The 12,334-nt window shown below is 37.6% G+C and overlaps 1 protein-coding gene across 1 annotated transcript in view; it reads left to right on the top strand.

Annotated features, from left to right (window-relative positions):
* CMYA5 (cardiomyopathy associated 5) overlaps positions 1-12,334 on the top strand; it is an 83,343-nt gene that overhangs the window by 45,357 nt on the left and 25,652 nt on the right. The window contains 4 exon segments of the mRNA XM_054687985.1: positions 639-734; positions 2,435-2,668; positions 4,232-4,245; positions 8,802-8,920. Of these exon segments, the coding sequence (XP_054543960.1) occupies positions 639-734; positions 2,435-2,668; positions 4,232-4,245; positions 8,802-8,920 (463 nt within the window).

The following is a 12,334-nucleotide window of genomic DNA, read 5'->3' on the forward strand; positions in this document are numbered from 1 at the left end:
GCTGTTTTTGTCTTGTTATTTGTAAAGTTTAGCAGGATAGATTGTAGCTATAGGTTTTAAACTATTATTTAAATGGTAGCATCCTACACTTCACCCATACATTTTCTGGTTGCCTGTCACTCCTTGAGTATTTTAACACTTTGAGGGTCATTAGTACCCTAGTAGACATCATTTGGTTACAAGACTTCAGACCTGGGGATGCTGATCACTTTTTCAGAGTTCAGTCCTCCAAGGCACACCTGCGGCCACTGGTGCAAATGTAAGGAAAGTGCTAGGGTATGTTGAACTAGTTCAACAAAACATCTGCCTAGAAGAAAGACAATTGTATAAAAAGTGATGCTTTTCCAAGGAGAAAGAATTCAAATCTATATATCACTAAAACAAATATGTTTTGAACTCTCTTTCATGAGAGAATAAACTCTCTTTCTAGTGCTCTTTCACAAAACTCCTGATTGTTTATCATACAGAATTAACTATAGTCAATTTAGATGAAGCAGAAATGAATATTTAAAGGTTGATTTTTTAGTGAACATGATATAATAAATTTCTACCAAATGTACTAAATTTATAAGGAAATCAGAACTTACTGCTTGAAATTCCTAAGTGTCATATCCTAAGGACATCTTAATTTTTTTCAGGTTCAATTAGCAGAATTTCTAGAAAACTTACAGGAAAAGTCCTTGAGGATTGAAGCCTTTGTTAGAGAGATAGAATCTTTTTTTAATACCGTTGAGGTAAGTTACTGTATCCCTTTTACGTTAACCTGGTTTGTTTATGGTATCACCAGTAAATGATTCTGAGCTAAAAGGATCTCCCTTGGGGTTTGTGTGTGGCTTGGTTGTTTGTCATTGTTGGTTTTGTTCCATTAAAAGTGAAGGTCCTTGAAGTTTTTCTGGTGTATAATCAGTGAGACTACTTTCTATGGATAAATGACTTGCCCTTAAAAATGCATACACATTGATTGAAGAGTAAATTTTTACTCTGTGAGGCCTAAACAAATATTATATTCTCAACGTTTTTCTTCTCAATGTCTTAATTTGTAAAAAGTTTATATAAGCTAGAGTAAATGATTGCAGTGTCCTGAAATGAAAATATATTCTCTGATTAATTTATGTGAGTGTATGTGACTTAGATATTTGGGTATCAGTACCTTCTAGTAAGCGTAAGCTAAATTTTAATATATATATATAAATAAGAGTATTGGTATAATTTTTTAAGTGTTTTCAAATAAAAACATACATGATAATTTGGCTTGATTTTAATTGTATCTGAGTGATGGGAAAGCCGTACATAAATAGAATGAGTTTAATCTGCTTAAAAAATGCATACACATTTATTGGGGACTTCCTGTGATAGGGCAAATGCTTACCTGTTTTATTCAATTAAATCTCATAGTAACCATATGAGATCATTTTATTTTTTTCCCATTTTTAGAAAAGCAACTAAGATTTAGGGTTATTGTCTAAGGTCATAGGAAGCTAAGAGACAAGATTTAAATTCAGGTCAGAGTTCTTACTGGCACCACCATTCCTCCTTTCACTGGGCTAGCTCTGCAGAAGCACTCCCAGATACTGTTCCGTCTCCCATGCCCAGGACAAATGAGTGTCTCCCTGGTACCATTATCTTTGATGAGTTCATGGCCTCCTCGTAGCTGGCCTCGCTCCCTTCACAGTGAAGAGAGTGGGTAGGAATGCTCCATCTATTTACAGAGATGGCCCTGGCATCCTCACTTGTCAACCAGGAGTGGCAGAGGGCTCAAGGTCCCTGCAGAAGACTGGTGCATAGTTTTCCTATCATTAGATGGTGCCACATCCTGATTTGCTTGTCAAAGGCTGTTTAATTCCTGATGTAGATCAGTTTACACCTGCTAATTATTTTTAGTGCACCTCCCAAAGTGTCCCTTTTAGTCAGTAATTTATATGACGACCTTATCATTCCTCCTGCTTTTGAGGACAGTGAGGTATCTGAGTTTGTACAGATGGCTAATCAAGTGTCTCCTACTGTGGTGGAAGTGCCCGTGGAGAGCATTTGTGGATGTAGACTCTATACAACTTCCTGGCTGCTCCTCACTCACTAGGATTTCAGTGGCGTGGTGAAAATGGCTAAACCTGCTCCACTCCCTAAAGACCAGGGGTCTTCATTCATTGTGTTGTCATTTTCAAGCCGTATGTGGGAATGCAAGTGGGCAAAACTTCTATACAAATGCCTTTTTCCATATTTATTAACTAAATTCTTCTTGGTAATACTCTTACACTAATTCTATTGCAAAGCTACTTGTGTCAAAGAGGGTAGGTGGGTGGAAAATTTACACTGTGTATAATGTGTGATTTTCTTATCAAAAAGCCAGAGGTCAGTTCTTTAAAAGGCTGGTATTTCTATTTTTTTTAAAGACATGCATTATTTGTTTTATTCAGAAGTGTGTGTTTGTCTTTAGGAAAACTGTAGTAAAAATGAGAAAAGGCTAGAAGAGCAGAATGAGGAAATGATGAAGAAGGTTTTAGCACAGTACGATGAGAAAGCCCAGAGCTTTGAGGAAGTAAAGAAAAAGAAGATGGAGTTCCTGCACGATCAGATGGTCCACTTTCTGCAGAGCATGGACACTGCCAAAGACACCCTGGAGACCATCGTGAGAGAAGCAGAGGAGCTTGATGAGACCGTTTTCCTGACTGTAAGTGCCAATTAAGTCCACTTTGACCCAAATCTACTTTTTAAAATTGATCTTTTAGTGTTCCCCAAGATCATTTATATCTCAGTGTGGGGCTTATATAATTCTGGCATTTAGCAATCATTAGGTCCTGTTTGATGCCTATGGAAAAGGCCAGCAAGTCCTCAAAGCCTTGGTACCCAGATCAGCTGAAGGATACATGGAAGTCAGGACATAGCACTGTCTGTCCTTTCTGTCACCCTGAGTTGGTTGGTCCTCTCTGGAAGGGAGAGAAAGCAACCTGAAAGCCTTACGTGCCCTGCTTTCCCTTTGGGAGTCCTGATCTTCTAGCGCCTGGCATTTTCTTGCTGGTCCCTGGACCTACCCTTTTTGCTCCCACTCCTAGTCTGAAGCAACCTCTCCTATGGGTTGTTTCCTCTGAGCCTCACCCGGGGGGGGCCAACAGGAGCATTTTGGTACACTTTAAGGGATGCAAGACATGACACACCTCTTTTAGGCACCATGTTGATGTTTTTACAAGATGTTCTCTGGGAACAGGTTTTCTTAATTCAAACTAGAGCCTTTTGCACAGAGATTCCTTTGGGTGTTCCTCAACTTGCTCCAGAGTTAGCTCTTTGCTCTCATAATTCCTAGATGTTTCTCCAGGGAGGCAGGATTAACCCTGAGGAATGAAGATGTTTTCTCCGAGGACAGCCCCAAACCTAATAGTCAAAGCCTAGGAAAGCATGTTCTTATGATGAGTAGAGCCCTCCCTTTCAAAGGTCACCAGTCCTCTCAGCTCTCTAGTACATTTTGGAGATAGAACAGGACAAAATAGGACAATGTTAGGGTTTTTATTATTCTCACCGGACACCTCTAGTGAGGACAGATTTGGGTGCAGTAGACATAGCCATCCTCAAAGGAGAATGAAAATTATTCCACTGCTTTAAGTTTAGTGAAGGCAATGCTTTAATGTTTTTAAGTTATGTATCTCCTGTGAAGTATAACATAAAGTGCTTTGTGTTCCCTAAGAACCGTACCTTTGTTTGAAAAGAATATTTTCTTTTCTTTAGAATAACAAATTATAAAAAGAAGCATTTTTTCCTGATTATAAAAGAGATATATATCCATTTTACAAAATTTTTAAAATATAGAAAAACACAGAGAAGATATCACTCAGAGATAACTACTGATTGCATTTTTGGAATATATGCCACATTGAGCAAATTTAAGTCACTTTTCTTGCTTCAGAGATTTCTATTCTGGAAGGTAACCATTTGTTAATGAATAAAGAGAAGCAGAGCATAAGCAAACTCAACCCAGGTCTTGCTGATCATAAAGAGCAGAGCAAAGCTGGAAACTAAAGCCCCTCCAACCCTGCTTGGACCTCTCTTTGTGAGCAATGATTTCCTGGTGCCTGGGGACTGATGCCACTCAAGAGAAACAGTCTCCAGGGAAGCCAAAGAGTAATGATTTTAGAACTGGCTTGATCTTAAGCGCTCTAAGTTGATTTTCTTTCAGTTGTTAATTGTTTTTTTTTTTCTCTCTCTCTCCTCCCTTCCCCCAACTCCCCAAAAGTCCTTTGAGGAAATCAATGAAAGGTATATACATGTGGCTCAATGTGGTGGCGAATGAGAACAGCATGATTGAGTGCTTTATTTGTAATACTCTGATGCTTTATAGCAAATGTGCTGCCAATTAAAAAGTACATACATTTAGTGAGCTACTGGATTTTCACCTTTAGACACAGTGCTTGTACAAGCTAAATGACAGCTTTGTAAGGAAATTGCATGTGCTTTTGTTAAATAACAATCATCATAATGTAGATTTTTAACTGCTTCCTTGAGATGTGTTCTATATTTTTTCAATATAATCTAGACCGTTTTTCCTGTCACGTATGTGGAACATTATGTAAATGCTTAAACTTATTGGTTAAATATGACTATTTAAAGAAATCATTCATGTCTGCCTTGAGTAATTTTATGACTTATGTAATCTTAGTGGAATGTTCTCTCTTTTTCTCTTCAAACGATAGGCATGCATTTATCTTCTTTTCTGCTCAGTTAACCAAAATGAATCTTCCTCTTTTGATTTTGTGTTTGTTGTTGTTTTTAACACTCAATATCAGAGAAATACTTTATTCTTTCAAAAGGGAAAACACTCAACAAGAAATTAGGATATGTTGTCTATAAAAACACATGAACATCAGATCTATGTTTCTTTTTTTGGAGCATTAGGTATTAAAATGTTCCTACTGATCTGACACAGCTTTCCTTTTTTCCCATAGCAAAGTCTGAAGTCTTTCCTACTGGTTGAACCTACTTTTTAAAAATAATTTTTACCCCCTTAATGTAATTTTTAAAGTTGTAAATATTATTTTAAGTGTACTTCAATGACAAATTGTGAAATAGCATAAAGTAAAATAAAAAATTCATATTTGTAATATGTCAAAATACAGAAAAATGAGTTTGAATTAGAAACCTTGATTTTTTTAGATAATGAAAATTACACAGATAAATCCTGTTTACCTCTAAAATAAATCTATTCAATAGAATCTATTGCTGATAAAAATTACGAAAAGAATTTTTTAATTAATATTGGCATTAATCAACTGGGGCTTTATGATAGTGACTCTTTTATAAATAAAATTACCTGGGTAGTTTTAAAAAATGTTGATGCCTGAATCTTACCTCCTGAGATTCTGATTAAATTGGTCTGGGCTGTGGCCTTGGTATTTTTTAAGTTTCCTAAGTGATTCTGATGAGCAGCCAGGGTTGAGAATCTCTGGTTTATAACAATCTGTGTCTGTCCTGTGGCCCAGTGGTACCTAAGACTGGCTGTGCCTGAATCTCCTGTGTTGGTGGTAAAACCAGAACTCCTGAAGTCCCACCCCCTATCTACTGCTTGAGAATCCAGGGTGGGATAATGCACCTACCTCTTTATTAATTCCCATGCAGAAATGTGAAGCACACTAGGCAGGCCTGAATCAAGTTTCCTTTACTTAAAAAGAAAATTATACATTTTCCATAAATATTATTGCTATTTATTTTTATTCAAAAAGTATATGGATTTATAGTGTCAGTCTATATACACAGGCCAGTATTGATGCATATTTGCTTATTTATATTTTATCCACTCATGGGAGAGAATGATTGGCAGGAAACTGGTGAATAAAAATTTGTGAATTTATCTTAGTATATTTTTATTTTTCTAAACATTAGGATATTAACTTACTACTATGAATTGACATTCATTTAATATTAAATACTGTTTCTTTGGTTTTGTGCTTGAACTTGTTCATCTGTGTGTCATTTTAATTAATTTTTATTTCACTGTCCCATTGACAATGGATTAATCTTTGCTAAAGCTCTAATGTCAGCTAAGGGAGAGTACACTTGGGAGAACCATTATTTTTCTGTAAAGAAAATAACAAACCAAAATGTGGGATTGGATAAAGAAATATGAACAATTAAAGAAAGCCCTGTTAAACTTGCACATATGCACACACTTGTGATGAAACTTGATTATTTCATTAGAGAAACCTTTCCTAACCTCAAGAAAATCCTGCCTCAAAATCTTAAATGTTATTGGTGTTCCTTTCTAAGAGAAATTCTAATTATCTAAATTATTTTTTTACCTTGCTGCTTCTCCCGCTCTGCATATTATATCTCAAAAGGCAGTGCTTGTATATTAAATGACTTTTCTCAACACTGAAAATGCTTAAATTAAGGAATGCTGTCAAGCATATTTAGACTCAAAATTTGCATATTTTGAAAAACACATTTGCTTCGAAAATGCTGTTCTGTTAAGAGGATGCATTTCTCCCCCTTTTGGCTCTTTTGTGTTATAATAATGACAAGGAACAAGAAATCAAACAACTATAGGACCTGCTCATAAAAAGATGTCTGCTCGGCTTTTCATATACTGATGTTAAAATTGAACATGCCAGTGCATAAGGAAAAACTCCAACATTTCACTTGTGGTATTTACCACTAGAGCTTTTATGCTAGAAAGAAAGAAAGTCCTTCAAAAGAAAGAGAAAAGTCCTTCTCAATATAAGTGACTTGTATTGAGAGGGCTTAGTATGTGTTAGTCACTATTGTGTGTTAATTCAGAGGCAAGGTTCCCACCCTGTGCATCCCCAAAGTCTTAATTTAGGCTCATGTTATCTCCTCTTACCTAGCACTTTGGGGGTCCTCCCAAACTGAGGGACTATATTACCTCTCTATTCTATTGGCTCTGATCCTTCCTCAGATTCCTGCTAGAATATTCTTCTAAAACTCCCCTGTTAAACACATTTCTGTGGCTCTTCCTATCTTAAAAGGTGAAATAGAAACTTGGTGAATATGAAAGACTCTTTACAGTCAAGCCATGACCCACTTTTCTATTTCATCTTTATTGTCTCCATGTTCTGATTTTCAAGGTACCCAGTGGTCCCCTGTGGCTCTTGAAGATGCCAGACTCTCAGAACTCCCTGCCCGTACTCACACTGTGCTATTTGCAACACCCATGTTCCCTTACCTGCCTCAGAAACTCTTACTCCTTTAAGACTTACCCTAATTGTCACCTCCTCTTTGGAGCATTTACTGGAACCATCTCCCCTAAATGACTAATCCTAGTAAGGATCGTGGGCATGCTTTAAATATTTTTTTTAAGATTTATTTATTTATGCATACAAGAATTGGGGTATATACGCCAGAGGTGCTGGTGGCGGGGGTGAGAGGATTCACCAGAGACAGAGTGGGGAGCAGAATAGACGGATCTACTGAAATACACTGCTGAGGGGAGCAGCGGGTGAGACAGGAGAGGTCCCTGCTGTGCCATGTGGGTTAGCTCCCTGGCCAGGGATCAAACTCATGCTGCAGTGGCTGCCAATAGCTTCACAGTGCTGAGACTTAACTCCTTGCATCACCAGGGGGGCCCCATGCTTTAAATTATTTCAATTGTATTTTATAATCTTGTCCCTCACACTGATAAAATAAAGTTACCCAGCCAGAGATCCTGATAGTCTCACACAAATGAAATTTTGTCCTCTTAATTCATTCAAAATGTATTCATTAAATGCCTACTATGTGCCAAGAAACACATTACAAAACAGTAGTGAACAAAATAAAGTCATTTCTTGCATGCGGATTACAGTTTGGTAAAAAAGACAGATGAAAACAAATAGGTTATGATAAGTTTGAGAACTGAAGAACAACAGAGTAAGGGGGAAAGGGATGAGCCACCACAGTGTTAGCAGTGAAATTGGGGCTGGCCTCTCTGAGAGACTGATATCTGACAGAGATCTAAATTAAGTGAGGAAGGTGCCATACAACTACCTAGCAGGAGAGAAGTCCCAGCAGCAAGTGCAAAGACTTAGAGGTGGGTCTGTACTACCAAAACCAAAACATCCAATTAATGAAGTCACTGGAGTTCTTTACAGCTGACTTCATTGCTGGAAGATTAAAAGAAAATGCAAGGTGCACCAAGCAGATCTCCTAACCAAATTATAGGTTCCTCGTGCTAAAGATAAATGCATTTGCACTCTTTCCCTGTTTAGAAGCAACCTGTTATTTCTTTTTCAAGTTGAAATTTCACCTGGATACAAGTGCTAAGAACGAGTATTTGTTGCCATTTCTCCTAAGAGGGTCTTGAGCATATAGAAGCTATGAATTTATAAACTGTGATTTGTTTAGTATTTTAAGGCTGAATAGACTTCATCCTTCTTTGTTGTGTATTTAGTATCCAGAACAGTGCCTGACACATGGGAGGTAAACATGTTTTTTTGCACAACTAAATGACTAGAAACATGTTAGTGAGGGTTAAGAACAGCAAGGACATCTGAAACTTTATAGCTTAGGAAATAAATAAAAATCATTGAAATGTATTCATTGTTAGGACTAACTTTATAATGAAAAAATAAGACTCATAGTCAGATTTGAGGATATAGGAATGGAATTTCTATTACCAGTAGCACCATGAGGTTCTGAGAATAAGTAGGTTTTATACAGGTATTTCTAGCCTTTGAAACAATTTAAATCCTTTTTGGATATAGTGCCTCACAAAAAATTATCACTACCATCAACCTCATCAACAACATTTTCATTTGAACTGTTGCTCTTAATTTTCATTCTGTATGTTTCTTGATCTACATAGAAATATTTTCCCCTTATAGGTTGCTTTCTGCAATGGAGAGTACTGCTTCTTTAGAGAATATGCCTGCTGCATTTTCACTTTTTGAACATTATGATGACAGCTCGGCAAGAAGTGACCAGATGCTGAAACAAGTGGCTGGTAGGAATTTTAATACATTAATTACCTTGATGAAATCTGGCAGCTTTTCCCTGTTTGTTTTGTCAAGTTTTTGAATGCAAGGAAATATTAAGTGAAAAAGAAAACTCTTCATTGTAAATTTTAAAGCTGGATTCCAAAATAGAGCATGAGGCTAGAATACCATTTCGATTATAAACTCCATCTCCCTTTGGAGCTTTACAACTGTATTAGGATATTAAAGAGGAAAGGAGTGGCAATGGCATCAAAGGTTTTCCTCTTTTTCTTTTTTCTAGTTAAAATAGGATTTCTCTCCCTTTCTTCTAGAGGTTATTTGCTTTATGCCAGGAGTCAGATATGGAAGGAAAAATAAATCAACATTTTCATATGTGTTGGACAGAATTTTCCTTATGAGTAGCTTTCCCTTCTTCCATTGAGTTCTTTTTCCTTTTTTCAAACTAAACAGATTAGCTTAGAGAACTAACAGCTCAGCATCATGCTCTGTAGCCAGGAGCCTCCCACTCAACTGTCAGAAGCATCCTGCCGGCTCTTCAAAATATTTTTTAATGTGCTATTTTAACAAATAAGACAATGAAACTCATTTAGCTTTCTCAAGGCTGCTGTGTTTCAGTGAAGTTACCAAGTTTCACTTACTGTAAAATGTACTCAGATGTCCTCCTTAAAAGATCCTGCATTTTCTCAAAACCACCTTAAAGACAGCGGCTGTTTTAAAATCAACAAGTCTCATTCCTGCAGGAAGAGTTTTAGTTTAGAAACTAGTAAAATGTACTGTATCTTTAAAAAGACCAAGGAAGCCCACCAATTCTAGATAAAGTGAAAAGTTCAGTCATTTATCCTAACAGATTTTCTCTAGAAATGTTTCAAAACAAAAGGGTGTTTTCCTGTAATTTCTTTAAGAGGCATTTAAATAGACCAATGACTGCAAACTAAGATGTTCTGATTAACAGAGTGAATGGATCTTTTGCTTTGAAGGGGTTGGTGTTAGATGCTGTGTGTTCATTTAGAAGGAAATACTTATGACTGTCTGATGGGCAAGGAGAGGACATTTTACATATTTCAGAGATCACAGGGATAAATTGTCACAAAGTGCTAATAATTCACTCAGAAATAGTGCATGTGGCAGTTCTGGTATTTCTAAGCATTTATGGGGAGATGGATCTCTGAGACAGAAATGCCTGAGTTGTGCCCCTGCTCACCAGACCTGGAGCCCAGTGTGTTGACTTGCTGCTAAGGAGTTTTTGTTCATTTTTGTTACCCACGGAACCTCTCAGATATGGAATTCTCACCTGGTATCTAAAAAGTTAATCTGATCACTCCCTGAACTAAACAGATATAAATGAGGAAAGGAAGTGACTACTGCACTGAGACCAGCAGCCCCAACATTCTTCCATCCTCCATGGTGTTGGCACTGTAAGACAGACATTTCCTCTCATCTAAACTCACAACCACTCTCGGAAATTAGTTTTATTGATTCTCATTTGACAGGGGAGGAAATAGAGGGAACATAAAAATGTCTTTTGTATTTCCCTAGCTGTGTAGGGTGTGTGTGTGTGTGTGTGTGTGATGGGAGGGGGTGGTGGAGTTTGGCTTCAGAGTGTTGGCATGCAAACCCCTGCTTTATACCAAGAGGTGGAGTGCAACACTGTGACAGGCGAGAGCCACGGAGTAGCGACACCCAAGGCGTCCTTGATTCTGGCTCCTGGGGACTTTTCTTTTAAATTCTGGTAAAACACGCATAACAAAAAACCATCATAGACTTTTTTTAAAGATTTATTTTACTTATTTATGCATAGAAGAACTGGGGTGTAGGCCAGAGGTACAGAGGGTGAGAGGATTCACCAGAGACAGAGTTGGGAGCAGAACAGGCAGATTGACTGAAATACAGTGCTTAGGGGAGCAGTGGGCAAATCAGGAGAGGTCTGCTGCGCCATGTGGGTAGCTCCCTGTCCAGGATCGAATTCATGCCGCAATGGCTGATAGTTTGATAGTGCCAAGACTTAACCCCTGAGCCACTAGGGAGGCCCCATCATAGACATTTTGATGTAGTTAGTACATTTATATTGTTGTACAACTATCACTTCTGTCCATCTCCAGAACTGTCTTCAGCTTGCAAAACTGAAACTCAGTACCTATTAAGCAATACCCTGGTAATAACCACTAACCTCCTTTTTGTGTCTCTGAATTTAACTGCTCTAGGTAACTTACCTGAGTGAAATTATATAGTAGTTGTCTTTTTGCGGTTGGCTTATTTCACCTTGTACAATGTCCTCAAGGTTCATCCATGTTGTTGCATATGCTGGAATTCTCTTGCTTTAAAAACTGAATTAGTATTCCATAGTATATACACATACATTTTATTTCTCCACTCATCTATTGGTGTACACTTGGATTGCTTCCCCTTTTTGGGTGTTGTGAATCATGCTTTCTCTCCTGGGGACTTTTTGAGTTGAGTTTTAGTGGGAATCAGTATCTGGCCACAGATTCTGAAGCCCAAGTTGATCTAATTTTTAGTTCCTCAATCGTGACATGCTCGCTCTGTAAGGTAGAGAGGGTAGAGGGTCCATGGGGTACATGCTCCCCAATTCCTTAGTCTCTGGCAAAGAAATCTTAAAATTCCATTTTGCACTTTTGACATTATTCCTGTTCAAGTTTATGACAGAGTGTAAACAGAGTTGCTAAGCGTTAAATCTGAGTCTGTGATGTTCTTTTGCCACTCAGATCTTGTCATTGTTACAGGATTGCATCTATGGAATATTCTTTTGAAAATGTTTTAATGTCTTGTTTTTATTTTATTTTTTTAATTGAGGTAACATTGATTTGCAACTATATATGATTTAGAGGAACAGGTTCACACCTCCTCAAATGCATGTCACCATCCACATGCACCACCAAAGTACCCATAACCCTTTACCCTAGACCATTGGGAACCCCCATTGTTTCCACTCCTCCACTTAAATAATTTTGAGGGAAAGGAGTACATTAGGTCAAAAATAATCTCTAGCCTACAATCTTTGCTTAATGCCTAATTGACTTTTTTTTTTTGGTCAATTATTAGAGTTCTTGTCTGGCTTCATGGATATGACAAAAGGAATTTAGAGAGAAACCCAATCAAAGTTCAAGGAAAGCCCATTTTTTTTTGTGGGTCACACAATAGGGGAGGGGCAGCAACTGCCCTGAGCCACAATTTCACCTGAGAGCTCTTGGGGGGGAGGGTGTCCTGGCTTTATAGGTTGATCACCAGGGGCAGGAGTAAGGGGAGGAAGTAGGATACTTCCTACTTGGCTTGCCAGGGTTTGGGGGTTTTCAGATCAAACAAAGACCAGGTTAACTCATCAACAAAAGGAAAGGTTACAACAAGAACCATGTTCCATGGGTAACATTATTTTTTTAAAGATTTATTTTTTTATGCATACAAGA

The sequence above is a fragment of the Talpa occidentalis genome, unplaced genomic scaffold (assembly GCF_014898055.3).
Source record: "Talpa occidentalis isolate TD23 unplaced genomic scaffold, MPIMG_talOcc4v2.1 talOcc4.6, whole genome shotgun sequence".
Classification (NCBI taxonomy): Eukaryota; Metazoa; Chordata; class Mammalia; order Eulipotyphla; family Talpidae; genus Talpa; species Talpa occidentalis.